General features: G+C 41.4%; 1 protein-coding gene across 1 annotated transcript in view; it reads left to right on the plus strand.

Annotated features, from left to right (window-relative positions):
• Positions 1–1,474: 1,474 nt before the first annotated feature.
• coro2ba (coronin, actin binding protein, 2Ba) overlaps positions 1,475–21,613 on the plus strand; it is a 39,722-nt gene continuing 19,583 nt past the window's right edge. Inside the window, exon 1 of the mRNA XM_062400966.1 lies at positions 1,475–1,631. Within this exon, the coding sequence (XP_062256950.1) occupies positions 1,617–1,631 (15 nt within the window). The 5' untranslated portion in view covers positions 1,475–1,616. The remainder of the gene's footprint in view (positions 1,632–21,613) is intronic.

Raw genomic sequence — 21,613 nt, forward strand, 5'->3', positions numbered from 1 at the left:
ATCCTCTGATCGAATTTGAAGACCCTCTTCCCCATAATAACGCACAAAGGAAATCCTATTGTTCTAGACAGGAAATACTGAGAGTGGGGCCTCAGATGACGGAGGAGCAAAGTGACAACTGAATGGCAATATGGGTGTGTGTGATAAATGCACATAACTGTACTGACCTGCCAGCAGTGGATCATTTCTATCGAAGAAGAACCTCACTGTCTTTGTTGCCTTTATCAGCATGTAGAGACACATTACACACACACACACACACACACACACACACCCACACACACACAGTATGTACACGTGGACACACAAAACAAAGCCAGTATTGTGGGCTGCAGCTTCTCACTCAGACACCTGACGTTACGACATTTTAACTGAGCTGGAATCTTGGTCTTTCTCCAGCAGTATGACAGAGAGGTGTGAGTGTGTTTATGTGATTATACTATATGCTATGCTATGCTATGCTATGCTATGCTATGCTATGCTATGCTATGCTATGCTATGCTATGCTATGCTATGCTATGAAAGGTTAAGACAATATACCTATTCAAGACGTTTAAGGTTTAACTGTTAATACAATGAAACATAATTTTTCGATGTACATATACAAACACCCAATTAGTCTCATATTCACTGCATTTAGTTGTGTCCCAATCATACATTGAAAGCAAAAGTATGACCAATTTTATTAAAGCATCCATTTTATAGGTCTATTTATTGATAATTTGGCAAATTAACAACACAACCGATCACAGTTTTATTCCACTGAATCCACTGAACTATTTATATCCTCTGTTCTAGTTGTGTCCTAGGTTTATAAAGGGTGAAGGGTAATGAGATTAATAATCTGTATCGTCGTAAGTGCAGGTTCACAACTTTTACCTGTTTCATATTTATACACGAGTTTGTATCTGGGTTTCTAGATTCTGTTTAGTTTTGATGTACATCTCTGAAATCTGTCCTCCCCCCATCAATGCTTGTGTCCCTCACACAGACACACATGCATTCACACACGCTGGAGGTCATGCAGTCAGCTCAGTGCCTGAGTAGCAGACTGCGACACAACGTCCTACTCCCTCCCTCCCTCCCTCCCTCTCTCTGGTTCTGCAGTCCTCTCCCCTCCTGTCCCAGGCAGCGCTGCTCCTCCTGCAGCCCTGCCTCGCTGCTCATCAATACGCTGAATTCTCCCATCACTAATCATATCGCAAGAGACAGAAGCGGACAGAGAGCAGGGCAGACAGACCGCGTGTGCATCATCAGTGTGTGTGAGTGTGTGTGTGTTTTGCGTGTGCAGCTGGTGAGGGAGGAGGGAGGAGTGTATCCTTGCAGGGAGCTTTTCCCTGTTGTAGTAACCGACTACGAGCCATTACTCCACTGCAGCAGCAATCACCCTCTCGGCATTAGTGAGCCAGACACACCAACCTGTCTGTCTCCTCCTCTTTTCTCTCTCTCTCCCTCCATCTATTCCTCTCTCTCTCTCCCCCCCCCCCCCCTCTCTCTCTCTCTCTGCATATTCAGCAGAGCTGCGTCCTCCTCTCTTCCTCATCACTCTGCCACTCCTGCGGCACTGCTCTCTGCTTGAAGGGGACACTGGCCTGCTCCTCACACACTACTTCTGCATGACTGTCACAAAGGTAAGACCACGTCTGATGGTGGGGAGGAGGGGGGGGGGGGGGGGGGGGGGCAACTTTCATTCACGTCACCAGGGATTTGAGCCTGGAGGGGGTTAGTTAAGGGCGTTATTCTCTTTTGTGTGTTTTTGTCTGTGGAGGATGAGTTTTTGAGGGGTGTGTTGGAGTTGCCGTGTTGTCAGGATGATGCTGCCTCAGGATGTGTGAGAATGTGTGTTGCGGTGACTGTTCCCGTCAGCAATGTTATCAGGTTCTGATGAAAATCTGTTAACTTCTGTGTTTACATGCTCTGTTTTCATACTTTCTGGTATGATGAAGTTATTTTATATATATGTAAAAGCTACATGAACTTTACTTGACAGATTTGGTGCATTTCAAACTCAGTTATCGCATCACATGTGTGGGATTTAAACCTTGTTGTGACTTTAGCATCACTTTTTTGGGGGTTTGGGATTTTGATAGTTCGCTCTTGTCATTGTAGCTTCTCTCTGATCTAAAATCAATTTGTAAAAACGCCTCTGCATCTCTAACTACAGTCACATTATAGGGACTCATCGCTAAATAAAAGATGAAAAGCTTGCGTTAAAACTTGGTATTGAATAACTACAATACATTTTCTCGGAAAATATGGATTCAATGCATGGTCCCCCAAAAGTGGGTGTGGTTGTGGGTGTGTTGGTGTGTGGGTGTGTGCGCATGCGTGTTTGTATGTGTGCGTGTGTGTGTGTTTGTGTGTGTGTGTGTGTGTGTGTGTGCATGCGTGCATGCGCGTGTATATGTGCTTGTGTGTGTAGAAGTCTTAAGCTGATCTTAAAATACTCATTGACCGGGTGAGTGTTTACATGAACCCATGTTTCTATTGGTGGTCGCAGTCTGTGCTTAACACTGCAGCATCCAGTTAAATCCTCTTATTCAATTAAAAGAGAGAGAGGGAGAGAGGGAGGGAGAGGGAGAGGGAGAGAGAGAGAGAGAGAGAGAGAGAGAGAGAGAGAGAAACAGGAAGAGACAGAGGAAATTAGCACACCTGCTCCCATGTAGAGAATTAACCTGGACCAAAATAGATGACCGACTGTAGACACAGGACAATGGCCTGTTTACTCCCAGTCACACACCTGCAACTTCCACACTCAAGTTCTGTGAATGCAGAAATGTTTAGTTTGCGTTTCTGTCCTGAACTCTTTAAAAACACTACACAATAGCACAGACAGCTGCTCTCAAAGTGCTGTTTCCCTGCCTGTAGGAGGAGTGTGCAGCTGTGTAGGTGGATGTTCTCCACTATGAGAACTGAGAGAGGGAAAGGTCAGGCGCTACCGATCTGGCTTCGAGCCCAAACCTAAATCTAACTGTAGACAAGGGCAGATGCACTGGAAAGAATTTCAATGAATTTTTTTTTTTTTTCCTTGTCTTGCATTTTAATTCCTACCTGCAATGATGGTAATGAGGTAAGGAGGGGGAAGGAGTGAAGACACAAAGGTAGACACATAAACATTCTTTGACATCTTTGCAAAAAAAAAAAAAAAAAAGGGTATGAAGGCACATTATCCAATTGGATGTAAAAGATGATGGGTGTGTGTGTGCTGTTGGGGGGGGGTGGGGGGGGGGGACTTCACTGCTGTTGGCTCTGCCTGCCAACAGCAGTGAAGTCACCTTGGGGAGGGATACAGGACAAGAGGCTGCTGTGCTGACAGGGCTAAGCAGCATTCTACCCTCAGCTCACACATTCAATAGCCTGCAACAAGATTCACCTTAGACAGTCTCTACTCAATCAATCAAATTTTATTTGTATAGCCCATATTCACAAATTACAATTCATCTCATAGGGCTTTAACAGGGTGTGACATCCTCTGTCCTTAACCCTCAGCAAGAGTAAGGAAAAACTACAAAAAACCCTTTTAACAGGGTAAAAATATGTAGAAACCTCAGAGAGAGCCACATGTGAGGGATCCCTCTCCCAGGACGGACAGAAGTGCAATAGATGCCACGTGCAGGAGAACATCATCAATAATCAAAGTCTCTAGCAGCATTGATGAAGCACAGTCCATGCTCAGCAACCATCTAGACCACGATCCACCATCCAGACCAGACGCCACTTCAGTCCTCAGTCACCGTCCACCGCCGCCCACCAGGAGGACCCATCACAAGCCACCACTGCGGTCCTGGTCCACCGCCCGTGCCCAATGCCAACGCGACACAGGGTCCGCCACCAGCACCACGATCAGCCCACATGACTCAGAATCCGCCACACTGGATCCAACACCGCGACCCCCGGTGCGCGATCCACAAACCGTAATCCATGGTGCGGCCACAGAGGCCCTGGATCTGCGGGTGATAAAGCAAAGGGATTCCGGGGAAGGGGGATAGGGATGGAGAAGAGGAAGGAGAAGCTGGAAAGAGAAGCTCCGTGTGTCATGTGTCATAAAATAGAACAAGTAACGTTCTGGCGCACTAATTAGCTCTAACTATAAGCTTTATCAAAAAGGAAGGTTTTGAGCCTACTTTTAAACGAACAGATGGTGACTGCCTCCCGAACTGAAAGTGGTAGATTATTCCACAGCCGAGGGGCTTGATGGCTAAAAGCTCTGGCTCCTACTCTACTTTTAGAGAATTTAGGGACGACAAGTAGGCTTGAATTCTGGGAGCGGAGTGCTCTAGTGGGTTTATAAGGTATTAACAGCTCTTTAAGGTATAAAGGCGCTATATTATTAAGGGCCTTGAAGGTGAGGAGGAGAATTTTAAATCTATTCTAGATTTAACTGGAAGCCAGTGTAGCGATGCTAATATTGGAGAAATGTGCTCTCTTCTCTTTGTTCTCGTCAGGACACGTGCTGCAGCATTTTGGACAAGCTGTAGAGTCTTTAACGACTTCCTGCTGGAGCCTGATAATAATGAATTACAATAGTCCAGTCTCGATGTAACAAAGGCGTGGACTAGTTTTTCTGCATCTTTTTGTGAAAGGACATGTCTAATTTTTGAAATATTACGCAAGTGGAAAAAAGCGGTCCTAGAAATTTGTTTTAAGTGACTATTAAAGGATAAATCAGGATCGAAGATCACTCCCAAGTTCCTGACTGTTTCATTGGAAGCAAGGGCAATGTCGTCTAGCGCAGCTATATCATTAGATAATGCATCTCTAAGGTGTTTGGGGCCAAGTATTATAACCTCTGTTTTGTCTGAGTTTAATAAGAGAAAATTGCGGGTCATCCAGGTTTTTATGTCCTTGAGACATGTTCGAAGTTTAGTTAATTGATTACTTTGTTCAGGTTTTATTGACAAATATAACTGGGTGTCATCCGCATAGCAGTGGAAATTTACCGAGTGTGTCCTGATAATGTTTCCTAGTGGAAGCATATATAATGAGAATAAAATTGGGCCGAGCACAGAGCCCTGTGGAACACCATGATTAACTTTGGTGCGCACAGATGACTCATCATTAATTTGCACAAATTGGGAGCGATCAGAAAAATACGATTTAAACCAGTTAAGGGCGGTTCCATTAATGTTAATTAACTGTTTTAGTCTTTGTAATAAAATTTGATGGTCAATTGTGTCGAATGCTGCACTGAGATCTAACAGAACGAGGACAGACACAAGTCCCTGATCTGAGGCTATTAAAAGGTCATTAGTGACTTTTGCCAAGGCTGTCTCTGTACTGTGATTGGCTCTAAACCCCGATTGAAAGTCTTCATATATATTATTTTCCTGGAGAAACTCACACAGCTGATTGGCTACCACTTTTTCTAAGATTTTAGAAATGAAGGAGAGGTTAGATATTGGTCTGTAATTGGCTAAAACCTCTGGGTCTAGGGTGGGTTTTTTGAGTAGGGGTTTGATGACAGCTATTTTAAAAGACTGTGGTACATAACCTGATGATAATGACAGATTGATAATGTTAAGTAACGAACTATCAATTAGGGGCAGAATGTCTTTAAGTAAGTTGGTAGGAATGGGATCTAAGATACAGGTTGTTGGTTTAGAACCTGAGATTAATTTGGTAAACTGATCACGGGTGATCAGAGAGAAGCTGTCTAAGTAATGGGTAGGATTCTCAGCCGTTTCTGAGATCTCTGTTGTTGGAAGGGTATTAGTGCCAATTGTGCCTATTGTCCGGTCTCACCTCTTAATATTACAGCTTGGATGCATATAAGCTTATAATGTGTATTGTGTATGTAGTTTTGGCTTATGAGCATCAACACATCAATTAAGTGCAGAATTCTAAGAAATGGAAGTGTAAATTGTTCTGGTACATTTTGTATTATTTAGGTTTTGACCTTAGCATTGGCATTAGCCAATGCTATGGATCTTTATAGAGTCCATAGGCTGTTGTTTGCTGTATTTCACTACATTTACAATTCTGGGGTTAAAGCGTGTATATGATGTATAGAAGGGGTGTGGTCACAATTTTGACTTATCATGTGATTAGTGAAAAACAAGAGATTCTTATTGGTGGTGGTCCTTGAAAAATGAATATAATTTAAATTTTACAACAGATTATAACATTTTTACAGCAGCATTTTCTGCCACATAAAGTATTCAAGCTTTTCCGGTCAAACAGCTCTCATGTCTGTGTCTTTATGTCTTTGGGGGAAAGTATTGCTTTTCCCCTTTCCACCATTACACATTTTTCAAGATACCGTAGCTATAAAGCGTTATATTGGTTTTTGCTCATCCCTGAAATGAATTCAGGATTAATTTTTCCATATCAGACGTTTGTTGTTGATTCATGTAAAGCTGCATATACATATAGAAGTCTTCCATACTAATTGAAATATATCTGGACATACAGAAGCTAATATTCTGTGAAATGTATTTGTTTCTTGCTGCAGTAGACAACTTTCACTCCTGTCACAAAATGCTGTCAGAGAAAGTGGGTCAGTGTGTGTTTAAACCCACGGCCTTTGCTTTCAAACGTGACCCCACAGGGCTGAGTCCTCTGTGAGATGGGACCATAAGCTGTTTAGCTTCTTAAGACCAACACTTCAGTCTACTGGCATTCATTTATTTTGGCCTGGAGGTTTATCACTTAAATTGCTACCAAATATCATAATACCTCAAATTGAAAGTTATAATGTGATTTGTAAAATACCAAAGGGCACTGCATCTCTAAATACCTGGGTGATCTTTTCATTCTCTGGGGTTTACGAGCAGAATCTACCTTCTGTGTTAAATGGAGGAAGGAGGAGAGGACGTAAAACAGTGGAAGGACACTTTGTAGAGTGCATAAAAAAACAAGGCCTATTGGTCCCTTGAATTCAATCAAGCTGCACCAAATTGCAAACAGAAACCAATCTCCTAAATATGCCTAATTAAAAAAAAAGATCCATTAATTATTTCCTTGGCAATCAGTGAAAAAACAAAAAAAGTCACAATATTAAAAAAAGTTACCAAAGAATATGCCTAGAGCCAAACTGGTGTAATGGCCTATTTTACAACTGAAAATGACATAATGTTAATACACTGCTTTTTGCAGCTTTGTTATATTTCCATTGACATTTAAATTTTAATTTCCACTGGAAATCAGCTTCAAGTTACAGAACTTGCCGCTTGTTTGAGCTTCAGTAGTCAGAGAATGTATTGTGTGTCATTTGTACCTTATCGTTTGAATATGCAGCCTATCTATATGTGATGCTTGATATCCATGGCTGTGGCCTGGAAATAAGTCGAATATTGAACTGAAAATAAGCATGCTACATGCATGCTACATGCAGCATGCTGTAGTGGAGTAGCAGAGAACTGCCAACACAGCGAGCACACCGGGGCACTGCATGAGATTAAAACAACTATATCTGGACACTCCGTTCCCATCTGCTTTGCGATTGCGTGTTTGTCTGTGTGTGCACCAGTGTTTGCACATGGGTGGGAGGGCACAAGTGTGAGTTGGCAGACACATTGCGTGTAGGTGGGTGGAATCATTCCATTACTACCAAATCGGCAGCGAGTAGTTGAGATCCAGTGGAACCATCAAAATAGCAAACGTGTCTATCGGCTGCCTTTTGACCTTAAACTGTGTGAATGTGTGGGTACGGAATAAATCCTGCCCAAACAACAAAGCTATACAGTAAAGCTACTCAGCGTTCAGTTTGTTACATAAAAGGCCACCTCAGCATCCTCCAACAGCGCAAGGGGGGGGGCAAAAGAGGCTGAGCTCTGCCATTGATCGTTGCCCTGAGTTACCTTCCTGCCAGTTTCAGCTTTGCTCCCAGTCCACAGGGCTCAGGAAAGAGGCATAATGGCCACGGCGGGATTTCTCTGTGAAAGAAAATTGACCTCTCCAAAAGACGGAGGTCACGCGGCCCTCCGTCTGCCAAACAACCTTCAGCCACGGACTTAAAGCAATAAAGGCGCTAAGGGGCTGATTCCTGTTTCATAGTCAGAGCAATTTCTGAGCATTAAGCTAACCATTCAAATGTGCCATAAAGCATAACGACAACTGGCTGCCATGGAAAGAGCTGCACAGAGCGTTTTTATCTGGACGGTTCTGTCGAATTAGAAAGCTGTGATGTGCAGGGCGACCCCTTAAATGGTCCAATTGTTTTTAGTTGGAAGCCACAGAAAGAGCAGTGTGCCAGGTCTGGGAAGGGAGGGGTTGGGACGAGGGACGCCAAGGGAGGAGGACAGTGACGAAAGGGAGGAGGAGTGGAGGGGGGGGGGCTCTGACCTTTGGAGAATCCCTTTGTTGTTTCTTTGGACACCAGCAGAAATGGTCCCCAGCGAACACTGAAGGGAGTCAATACGGGGATAAATGGTGTTCCCAGAGGACACACACACACACACACACACACCCTTACTTATGTACATATGACTGCTCCTGCAAGCAACTTGTAAGGCTTAATTAGTTTTCTGGCTCATAACCTTAACCTTAACCATCTGCCCTGCAACCCTAACCTCACCCTCATCCAATTTTAACTCTAAACCCCAAATTAAAAGCTCAAATATTCTTTGGAAGCTGGCAGGAGCCCCCAGATGTACGCCCGTTATAAAGGAATCATTCTGTGGATCTAAAACTCAGCCGTGACACATGTACGTGGATGTTTGACTCCGGCAAAAGGTTTATATTTAACCAGCTGACGTGAAATCTGTATAATTCAAAGTAACCTTCCAGCTGTGTTAAGTGTGTTTGCAATTACATATCTGCAAACACCCCAATTATAAAGGACACCCATGCTGCTCTGATGTCAGGCACACATGTGGTTGGAAAAACATCTGAAAGCCATTTCAGTGTGTTTATGATATAGCTTCTGCTGTTAACTGTAAGGCCGTTAAGGCTCTTATAGCCTGAAACGATTCGGGATTCATTTCAAGATAGGAAAGCTTTTGCAAATCAAGTTTTGAAATGCTTTAATACTGATTTTATTAGTTCAGTCAAAATAGAAAATAAAGTATTCTGTGAAAAGGCTGTGCCCGCGCACTCACACAAATCCGAACGCATTTAGACACAAACTGTTCGAATCCTTTACTTGGAGCATCTTGCCCACCATAAATCCTAATTGAGTCTGATTTAGACCACTGGCCATTTGTCAAGCTTAATGTTCACCCGCACGCTCTCTCACACACAGTGACACTCAGACTGGCACATTGAACCCAGAGCTAGATCGCTAGCCTAGCAACCTAAAACCCCCACTATTCCTGGAGCAAGAGAAACACAACACTTTAGCAGATTAAGAATACTAAATCCTGGAAGAAGCTTTTTTTCTGTTTCTTATATAAACTTTAAATGGAGCAGTGTGTGTGTGTGTGTGTGTGTGTGTGTGTGTGTGTGTGTGTCTGTGTGTGTCTGTGTGTGTCTGTGTGTGTGTGTGTGTGTAAGAGAGAGAAAGAGAGAGTGTGTGAGAAAGACAGAGGGAAAAAGGGGAATAGTTGTAAGAAAGCCACAGAAAAGCATTCACCACAGGAAGACATTCAGATCTCATGAGCTCATTGCCTGTCAGAAAGCTTCCTTATGATCGCTATGTGTGTGCGTTGGTGTCTATGTGTATGTGTGTGTGTGGGTGTATGTGTGTGCGTGTGTGTGTGTGTGTGTCTGCCATTTCAAATCTGTGTGAAAACCCTGAGGTCTCTTTCCAAAAGAGTTGGGAAACTCTTCTTTCCTTGTGTCACTGCATAAAATCCTCCACTGCAGAAGCATTTGCACAATCCAGACTCTTGTGTAGTAGATGACTTTCTCCACAAAGTATGTCTTCAGAATTCCCTGTGAAAAGTGCAGAGGGCAGAGATTTCTTTATGGCTATTAGTTTTGGGGGAGGGAGGCAGGGAACATCCTGCAGCGGAAATACAGACACAGAGAGAGTGACAATTACCAGCATCCACTTTCCCCTCCAGCTGAGCTTAGGTACACAACTCATGGAATGTGCGTGTCTGTGTGTGTGTCTACTTGTACCGATATATATTGTGTGTGTGGCCCAGGTAGTACTCATGTTGTGGGGACATGGTCACATTGTGGAGACTTGTCCTCCTAATGGGGACAAAAAGCAAGTTTCCATAATTTAAATCCTTGAATGTTAATGTAAAGACCTGTTAGGTTAGGTTTACATTTAAGCTAGGTTTAGATTTAAGCAAGTAGTCACTATGGTTACAGTTAGAGTAAGTCTTCAGGAAATGTCCTCTGAAGTAATGGAGACATGACTGTGTGTGTTTGTGTGAGCCTCTATGTGTGGAATCAGGACATAGGATGTGCTTCCTGTTAGTGAGCCTGGGGAAAGACAATAAGTGCACTGAGACAGACTGGCGTGTTTCTATGTACATGCAGCTGTGTATGATTGTGTGTAAGAGATGGATAAAGTGGTAAAAAAGAATCCAGAACTAAAATCATTGAACACACAAATAATCCTAATGTCGAGTAAGATTAGATAATAATTCAAAGAAGCTTCAGTTCCTTCAGGAACTTCTATTTTTATGAATTTAATTGAGCGTAAATCGTTCTAAGGAACAGAGACTGAATGATTTGTTGAGTTTCTAGTTGAATACAACACTCCTCAGTCCTCTTTCCCTCATTGTTTGATCATTTCTTTTAATCCTTTCACACACTCCACTGCAGTTACACATATCAGTTTGAAATCTCCAATTTGTTCTGGTCACTTGTCTCCTCTTGTTGTGTCCTTTTGGTTTTGAATCTCTGTTATACCTCAAAGCTATCTGCCTTTATTTTTCTCTCTCCTCTGGTCATTACGACAGCATTATAGTGACACAAGCAGCTCTATTCTCAGATTGGCTCTGGCGCCTTGAAACAGACTGAACGGCTTGAAGCAGCTGTAAAGATGAACATCAGAAATAAATAATGGCAACAGAATATTCTTCTCGTGAATTTATTTTTATAGTTCCAGAGGTAATTACAACAATTTAGTTTATGGACCTCGTCAGAGCAGCATTTATAATGACGTGAGTTCACTTCAGTGGAAAATGTGTGTATATGAAGTATAAATGTGCAGAATACAACATATAAACATAGTTGACAACTAAATTGTGTTATACTTAAAGAATTTTTATATTATTTTCCACTCTTTATATCACTGAACAAGTTTTAAGTTTCTCACCCCTGCAACACAATTCAGCAGCGACACAAACTAAACAAACACAATTGTTATAAAGTTTAATAAACACCTTAACAAAATTCTTTCTGAGGGATGGGTTCACTATTAAGTTGTAAAAAACTAACAGGAAACGTGAAATCAAACAAACCTGCAGATTTGTCAAACATTCAGAGAAAACGAAAGAAAATTATAAAACCCTTCTGGCATAAACATCCACAACAGTTTACAGACCAACTTCCCTGTTTTGTCTGCTGTAGTTTCCGTAGTTTTGACCAACTCAATGTTATCTTCTATACTTTCAGATTTGGAATTTGAACTAAATATATCTAATATCTTGCATAAACCTCAGTTTGTTTACAACCAGTGTGATTATCTGATTGTTTGCGTTTCATTGTTAATGTGCCTTGTTTGGTGATGTTGACGTGACCACAGAAATTTCTCTAACACAAATTATTCATAACAGATTGGAGAAACTTAACATCCTCAGAAACCAGTCAGGCAATCGGACTTGTGGTAGGCAGGTTAACAAAAATTCCAAACTTAAAACATAAAGAACTAACCAGAAAACTCAGAGAAATGCAGGGATGTGAACAGACAAACTGATAAAGGAGAGTGGAGAGAACACAGGTGTGGCACATTCAGGCAGGACAATCACAAAGGAAGAAACCAAACAAAGAGTGGAAGCAAAGATAGAGAGAGACACACGAGAAAAGAAGCTTTACAATAAAACAAGAAGAAACCAAAATGCAAACAGAGAGATAAATTCACACCCACAAATCCAAAGTCCAGGCATGAGAAGGTAACTGGTTCAAAGAGGCTAATTTAATCAATTTAAAAAACGAGTCCAACACAAAGTTTAACCAAAATAAAAAGACATAAGATAGATTGATAGTTAGTTTATTGATCCCCAGGAGGAGATATTGAGTCATCAAAAATATATTAAAAGTCTAAAGAATGGGGGCAGAATCATGACAGTAACCAGAACTGGTCGTTGCAGTGCCGCTGCAGCAAAGTCTTCATTGGTTGACTCACTGAAACAGTAGCTGCCTGGTTTGGAGGATTGATGACGTAGTGTCATGGAATCTACTTGTGTAATTTTATCCCACATCAGAAATCGCAGACTGACAGTAGCAGTCCTGTGCTGTGTTTAAATGCATATAGGTGTTTAAACACAACACACTATACAGCACTAACACTTTGCATTAGTATATCAATGCATTTAACTCACTAACATACAGATGATTATATTGTATTTGCACATATCAGTTGATACTGCAAGAAGAACTGTATTCTACCCTGAACGAGACAGTGCTGAGGACCTGAGTGAACATAAGTGAGCAGTCAGTGCGGGAGTCGGGCAACGAGAGAAATCACATCCAGGGAAGAGGATGCTACCACCCACCCACCCACACACACACACACACACACACACACTGACACACAACAGTATCAGAGTTCATCAGGGTCACATCCAGCTCTGTATTCCGCCTATGGGCACCGATAGCAGTGTAAATATAGATTTCAGTCTCCGTAGCACAAAATACTTTCCCTCCCTTCTGTGTCTTCCTTCTTAGCTCTTGTCTCTACTGCTCCATGTCTTTCTTTTATATTTGACATGTGTTTAAATAACCATGCAACAATTTCAAATGGAGTCAATTCAGTTCCGCAAAAAAATTTGAACAAGGTAGTCACGTTGGTTTGTTGCTCTTAACAATCTGATGAGCCCATGATCACATAAACCATTAATAAATAAGCCTCTTATAAAAGGATAGAGCATAAAGTGTGAGCTTTGAGCCTCAGATAAACCCGGGTGTGTCAGCGGTTTGTTAGAGGAGTGTGGCCAAAGCAATTGGTTTTATAAGTGAGGCTGGTTTGACTTCAGTTGGCTTTTTTTGAGAGATCAGTCGACAAGATGCAGATGAAGCCGCAGAAACCTGGCGTCAGCTCAGACATTAGACTTGGGACATAACCGATGCTGTGTTAAAGAAGAAGAGTGAAGAAGAGTGAGTTGTTCTTGCTGCAGACGTGATTCCTCTCGATTGGTTTGGGGGTCAGGAACATGAGGGACCTCCTCTGACCAAGGGAGGAGCTAGACGTCATTCCAGAGACGTTTTAAAGATAACAAAACGTGGTATTGATTCTAAAGCTTTCTGATAGGTATATACAGTATATTAGGGATGTAACAAAACCAAAGTTCAGTTCATACCTATTTTGTGTGTTTATTTGTTTGTTTTGTGAGGGGGTTATGTGGGTGCCTAAGAGTAAGCGATGAGAACATTTCTGGGTGTTATGATTTTAAACATTTTTGGATATCTGTCTTGAAAATGTTTCATAAGCAGCCGCATGACACTGCATCACTTGGGTTGATTTATTCTGGAATTCATTTCACAGAACTATTATCTGATGTTTCCATCTGAGGAACGGCAGTATAAATGTCAATCAGCCATATATTTGGAGAATTTTTTTTATTTATTCCAGCTGTCTGGATTTCTGGAGTCTCTCAGTGCGGTAACACAGTGGACTGTCTGTCCGACCACGCCAGAGACAAAGAATCTTTACAAAGTACTGGACATTAGAATCCATTCAACTCCAGTCATACTAGAGCTGCATTCCCGGTTACTTCTCGGTGGAATTATTAACATTTGTGATTATTATTATTATTCACCATCACACATTGAGTGTAATACAGTATTTTTGAACCCTAACCCCAATGATAAACAATATTTCCCATTCATGCAGAATTCTATTAAACATCAGTTTAAATATTTCTCTAGGGACATTTTCAAGCATCTTCAAATTCCTTTGTCTACTTTGATTACAACGTGACCTCATCCTTCTTTAGTTCAAAGTTTGTTAAAAAGACATTTTCATAACCTTGTGTGGACTTTTTGGATTTAAAGTTCAGTGCTCAGGAAATTCCTGTGGACACAGGATGGTTGGACATAGAGCCACTCTATGGAGTTTCTCTGTGTGTTATTGTTTACTGGACGAATTCACCAGCTGAGAGCCATCTGCGTCTGCATTCCTCTCCACCATGGGTGCTGACTACTGCTGAGAGGGTTTTCAGGGTCTACACTGATGTGGCAGGTCATTTATTTATGTAGATGGTCCGTGGAAAGAGATGAAGTAGAAACAAGGACAGAAACACACACGTCAGAAAGACGGATTGAAACGGAGGATGAAGAAAACACATGATTAAGCGCAGATTGAAGCATTGATAAAACCTTTTCTTGTAATGTTAATTTCAGATTTTGGTATAAATAGTGTAAAGTTTGCTAATAAAACAAACATAAAATTTAGACAAAATTTGCTGAGCTTGTTGTATTTTCCTCTGGCGGTTTTCTCTTGATGAATTTCTTGTGAAGAAAAGCAAAAGTTTCACATAGCTAAACACCAAGTTAAACAATTTCCTCATGATCAAATCAGAGCTGATATAAAAACCTGCGTCGGAGGTGTATAAAAATAACAAAAAAAGATTCCCAGAAAAATGGATGGGTTATTAAATGGATCCCAAGGTCACAGGGGTCAAGGGGGTCCCTGCAGCAAATCCTTTGTATCGAACCACTGTTATCTTTTGTCTTTTAGAAGTCAACAGATGGAAAATGACCACAAAGAGTAACAAAAGTAGTTGACATAAAACAACCACAGAAGAAGATGAGTTAAAATAAATTCAAAACAATAAAAAGGATGTAGGAGGCCACATTCTGTGGATCAACACTCTCAGTGTTCATCCTGCCAGTCACACAGGGACCGAAGCAGCTCTCACCGCTCCTCATTGTGAGGAAGAGGAGATTTGAACCTCTGTGCTCACTGTGATAAATACTCAGAGACGTTGTTCCACAGCGTCAGGGGCAGAAAACTTTTAAGTGGAAAGGTGCTGAGGGCATCAGCAGTGAAATTAATTAACGAAGGTCCTCGTGTCATGGAAACAGAGGATTTGAAGCTTCAACATTAATCTTTATTTTGAGTCTGTGAATATCTCAGGCTGCAGCGTACAGAATGACCACATACATGAATCTGCATTGAATGAAGCATGTAAGCCTGCGTTTATTGCAGGTCTGTTGCATTAAACTACGCATACATTAATGGAACATAAAAAATACAGCACATGTCTACAGATCAGGGATGATTTGAAAAACGTGGATGTTTCATCACAGATTTGATAAGATTACTCTAATCCCCACAAAAAAACAGGATACACAGAAATAAAGAGGATGCAGATAATAAGGTAAATATGAGTATGACTAAGGAAGTGAGCAGATCAGTGGGGAGTCGATGGTGCCAATAAAAGAATCCCTGATGGAATAATATCCAAAATTAAACAGCTGTGTCCACAGTGAAACGAGGTCTGTGTTTTACAAGTGGATTTTTAACTGGGACATTTTTAAATCGACTTGCTGTAGTGTTGAGGTCCGATCGACAGGCTGGATCAATGCAACAGAACGGAAAGAGAAACATGAGTGACCAATGAATAACATACTTTTATAGAGAAGAAGCCGTGTGTGTGGTACTTATATTTTATATTAACTATATAATATATCTCCTCGACAGTGTAAAAAACGATAATAAACATATGGAGCCATGTGCAGTTATAGAGTGACAGCAGCATTAATATTGCAGCGCTGTGGTTAGTTCCTCCTGGGTGAGCTCATCAACACAGTGGCTCTTCTGAAATAGGTCAAAGTCACAACACATTAACCTTCACCCACATGTGGGAATACTGTGGTTCCAACTGTGGCTTAACCGGCTCTCACATGGAGACAGAGGTGATGGCAACCCCCTCCTTCTCTGACTGAGAGTGTGTGTGTTCACATTTTCAACAGAAAGCTGACTCAAAGAATGTTATTGAGACACAGAGAAAGAAGATCTACAGGAATGCATATTATTGTACAGTTGTTTTAACCACTACTGCACATCTGGGATCAAGTTTCTCAAGCTGCTGTACAGACAAGAGTGGGGAAACCGAAACCCGTCGCCCCAGTTGGCCAAGAATCGAACAATATTGTGAACTTATATTTGGGTTCAGTCACGTTAGCCGAACTATCTGCCAGATTTTTTCTACACTTTACGTGTCTGTAATTGGGAAGACTGCCTGCCCAATCTTCAGATGTGCACTTAGGTCCGGACAGTTCCCTGAAACTTTCCGTAGAGACTATGTGAGATAACTCTTCAAACCAGGCCTCTAGAAAGACGTCCGGAAAATGTGAACTTGTGCGATTACAGCTGGAAAATATTCAGAAAAACTCACAGCGAGCGAGCAGAATGAATGATTAAGATTAAGATTCATTTATTTGTCCCAAACACATGCACAGACATGCACAGGCACACTCATGCAGGTAGGGAAATTTAACCTCTGCTTTTGACCCATCTGGTGAAGGACACGCAGAGTTGTTTGGGGAGTAAGGTGCCTTGCTCAGGGGCACTAGACAGGGTAAGGAGAATCCTCTTGGATTTTTGGACAGATCAATCCAGGTCGTCTTTTGGTTGTTTCTCCGTGGAGTCGAACCAGAGACGAACCAGAGACCTTTTCTGCCCATAGTCCACTGCCTCTCCTGATGATGTTTTCTAACACGCCAAACACGAAGAATACAAACATGCCCTGAAAAAGAGGAGCCATATGCGTAGAAGATGCTGACAAAGATGTTCAGTTAGAAAGACCAAGAGATTCAAGAGGGTTTGGTGATAAGAACCACCACTGTTGTTGATCTGCTATAAACAAAAACATGTCTGTATTTATACATCATGTCCTACCTCCTGCTGCTCCTCTCCTGCAGCGCCTCCTTTCACCTGGATGTTCCAGACATTTTCTTGTTCTTGAGAAAGGGTCAGATTCGGACGATCTCGTGCTGCCTCTTCATATACAAACCCCAGAAAACGCTTGGACCCAATTTTCCAGACATCTTCTGCAGTTATCTGAAAACAGCTTCAGGTAGAACAGTTAGAAATCCCTGCAACATGATTGAAGAGCACAATCTCTCTCTTCATTTCATCTGTCTGATTTTAAACAGGGCATTTACCATCTCCACTCATGACCTGACCTTACATTATATCCCAGTTCTTCTTCAACCTGCTTACTTCAGTAGAAAAACCCATTAGGAGTCTTTCCTCACCCCCCTGCCTTGAATAAACAGCAACATCTGGAGTTTCCCTGCCCCCACTTCAGAGCTGGCAAAGGTGCCAGATCTGCAATCTGTGTGTCTCTGGACCGCCTTTGTCTCGTGCCAATGAAGATAAACTGTGATGTACCTATCTCTCCTTTCCGTTGAAGAACTAACAGAGGCAGACAATATGTGTTATCCTCTCATTGCATCATGAAGAAGCTCTATCATATGTTTGCTTTGATTTGACTAAATTTACATCATCACACTACTCATTGCCTCAGCAAACCCTCTCTTAAGATAAATACTGTTTTTTTTTTTTCAAGAGACTGAACATATCTAGATATCATTTCATAGAGCCTGTATTTACAGCACATCTTCATTGTGAATCGACCAGAGTACATTAACTTGTGAGTAACCATGAGATAGATGAGAGCTGACCTTGCCAACTAATGTTATATTGATGTGTTTGAGGTTCCTGGACAAGGATATCGGTTATCTCATTGCCCTGCGTAACTGAATCATGCAAATCGCTGTGTAATAGGTTTTTACTCCTGGTATCCTGCCTCTGCAGCCACTGTCGATCAGTTCATCTCTTAACAAGATACCTCAACATTGATCAGACGGACAATTACAGTCGCACAATGACCCTACATCTTGTGTAGCGGCACCATTAGTCCAAAATGTCCTCTAGTGCACAGGGACATTTTTAATCAAAAAGCAGAGATGGCATAAAATGTACTGATCATGGTCCTCAGAGGAAGAATCTCAGCATCAAGTATCAAGCAAAATATATCATACTGTGTCAAACATCAGAACAAAGTATTGTTTTCCTTATGTCAATGTAATTGTGGCTCAAATACTTATAACATTTGGCTTATTAACTCATTAACTTACTCTAATACCTCAATTAGTCATATTCTGTTCCTTTTTAGATTAATGATCATATTCTTCTATGTCTTTCCAAGTGTATTACATCAGTGATCGGAGGATTAGTATTCTTGCAGCACATATCCAAGGTTAGACAGTCGCTGTCTGGATTGGAGAAGTCCTTGGCCAGGCAGATGGTCTGGCACTTGGCTTGGCACAGTCCTCTGTCTAGGATTTGCTTTTTCACGCCATCCTTCCCTCCTGTCCTGCGAAGAGAGACAGAGTTACAGATAAAGATGGTGAGAGGACATGAGAGAGAGAGAGAGAGAAAGACAATGCAATGATAGATTGAGAAGGTAGAGCGTGATCAGTCCATCTGGTTGCTGAAGTAGTTGAGCAGGATCTCCTTGCACACAGAGGCTCTGTGGTACTGAACTTCAAAGCTTTGTGTCCCGTCCAGGTTGGATGAACAAGTCGTTTTCACCAGAATGGAAACCTGAGGAATAAATACTTCTCATAATCTTAAATATTCGATGTGACTGTGTTTGAACCAGTAACTTGATGGATTTATGGTTTTACAGAGAAGAGGAATAGTGGCTGGCAAGAACATTTGAATTTGAAGAGCTCTGTTCGATAAATATTTAGGTATTTTACACTGCTGACATTCAAATAAAGCTCAACATTGATTCAAGCACATGTCTAAGGAACACAGTCTCAGTGTACGTAGGGTGTGTCAAAATCCACATTTGTTAGTTTAATAGTGGAAAATATGGTTTCTGGACCAGGCGTTTGTTCAAAAAGTGTTATTCTTAGCCTCTTTATAAGTCATGGGTGTATCGTGGGTGTAACATGCAATAAACCAATCAGAGCGTCATCTCCCTTTCCCTGTAAATGCTAAGAGATTCACTTGCAATGTGGCAGATTGGTTTAATAATGGTGGACTTGCTCAGTAGTAAGAGAGTGTGTTTCCCTGCAGAGGAAACAGTTACACTTTGCTCACATGCAGACCATCTGTGGGAGTGAAAAATCTGAGTGCATGTGGTTTGCGCCTGCGTAGGCACATGCTACTATCTTGATTATGCACTCTTAAAATATCTGTGGAACTCTGACTTCAGACCAGGTTTCTATTCACGAAAAGCACAATCGTTTTTTACTGCCTCAAAACAGCCCGACCGCACCTCAATTTAACACCAACACACCCATTGGTGCCGAGATGGGCACGAGAGCATTTTCTGTTTTAAACAGTAATGTGGAAAATAACAACTGCGGAAATCTGGAAGTAGAAACTGATGTCGTGCAAGTCGCTGCCTTGTGCCATGTTTAATATGGCTGATTCCAAGTAAGTCCTTAACTGTGTGATAATGTATTTGAAATGCAATTAACCATCATTTAAAGAATTATTTAAACCTGTGCTTCTCTGATATAATGAATTAACCTCTTTGGCACAGACCAACTAGAACAGAACTCAGTAGAGTGCAAACCTCTGCCAAGGACCAACAGCCTCTTAAATTCAATGAAGCTTCACCATATAAATATGCCATAAATATAATTTTCATCAAGATCCATTTTTTTTTTCCTGGGAAAATGGTGGAGATGTGAAAAAAAAACACCTTATCTCAAACTCAAAGACTCCTTGATCCGTCCAGGGATCCAGATCCAAAGCTAAATTTATTGGGTTCCTCCCTTCCACCAAGTTTCATGTAATTAGACCCAGTTTTCATGTAATGCTCCTAACAATCAGACAAACACACACAGCTGTTAACACTCACTCCTCAGCGATAACCTTCATGTTTGGAAACGCAGTCTCTTAGTAAATGTGAAGTAATAGCTCCTCCCACAGAGCCGTTCCTGTGGTCTTGTTTCAGTGACAGATTTCAATAATCTGATGAAAGTGCTCCCGCATCTCCTGCGTCTGCATTTTGGACTCGTTGCCATTTAGCTTTCTCATTTTGAACCCCGGCCAGAGGGATTTCATTTTAGAGCTGATGGTTGTGGACTGTGCCATAAATCAACTTTCTTTAGAGTCGCTCCTGTCAGAGCTTGTAAGCTTCCTCCTGGACATAATTTCAATCATCTTTAGGTGTTGGCTTTGTTCTAAGAGATGTCTGCCATGTGAAATTAATTCTGTCTCTTCAAGATCTGATAATTCAACATCACTTTTGTTACAGTATTAAAATTAAACTTCAATAAATAAATAACACAGACAATATAACAATAGCAAGTATTATTATTTATTTACAGCTCTGAAAATGGAGCATTGACACTGATATTATTATATTTTTGACGCTACAGTTATTAAATTCTGAAAATATCTGTGTGTGTGTGTGTGTGTGTGTGTGTGTGTGTGTGTGTCTGCACACTGTGGAGTGCCCAGGTGGTTTAACAGAGGGGATTTAATCTCTGCCGGGTAAAAGCCTCGTCTGCTCCTCCTCCTCTCTGTCTGCTCTTTTCTTTTTTTCTGTTTTCCTTTCTTTAAATATTTCATCCTTCCAGTCTCTGCACTCTCTTTTCTCTTCTTATCGTCTCGTCTCTTTAACCTTCAGCCCCTCGTTCTTCACTTTGAGACACTGTCCCCTCTCTGTGTGTGTCATTTGTCTCTTTGCTCCACACGTCCTCTGGTTTCTCTGCCTTTTCTTTTCTTTTCACACCTTGCATCTACAACCCCCTTCTGTCATTTGGGGTGTGGGGCTCAGCTCAAATCATTATGCTCCAAAAAGCATGTGGCAGCAAACTCCCGGGGGGGGGAAGCCAAAGTGAACACAGGGGAGATGATTAATTCCTTTAATTATTAAGACATTTATGAAGGTTTTTCTTCAAGATGACTGACCATAAGTGCAGAATAGAAATATGTGTGTCTGATTTATGTTTGAATCTAAAATAGTTTATCTGACAGAAAGAAGATAAAGAAAATATCTAGAACTAGTTATTTGTGAGCATGTATGTATGGAAGCCTGAGAAATACCACAGTACAGTGATTTTATTCACAGGATGAACACATGTCAACAAAATATGTTGGATGGATTCCTGGACTCCCACCTCTCCATGTTCCTGCGCTCTGATAAGTGCCCTTCAGCTGCGCTTCTTTGTTTCCTGTCCTTGAGCAGCGCGCTCTTTGCACTATTACCGCTGCTTAATAGGGCTGGTGTAAAAACCTGAGAGCTGCCATTAGCTGCTGCATCTCCTGCCATTATCACAGAGTAATACCCGATCATCATGCTAACACACTCCCCCACTCCTGCAGCACTGGATCTGTGATGCAAGGACGGGTAAAGGCGACTTGGTTCAAAGAGACATTAGAGGTGCTGATGTTACAAACACTTGATAATGTGAATTTTTAAAAGTGCTCAATAAATAAAGATTATTAGTATAGATTATTTTTAATGAGAGTGAGATTGAAGATCTGTAGATATTTGATCATCAAGTCACAAAATGCTGAATTAATAGTTTGACCTTTGATAAAGTTATAACAAATAATCCTGTGGGAGCCATGAAT

The sequence above is a fragment of the Platichthys flesus genome, chromosome 1 (genome assembly GCF_949316205.1).
Source record: "Platichthys flesus chromosome 1, fPlaFle2.1, whole genome shotgun sequence".
Classification (NCBI taxonomy): Eukaryota; Metazoa; Chordata; class Actinopteri; order Pleuronectiformes; family Pleuronectidae; genus Platichthys; species Platichthys flesus.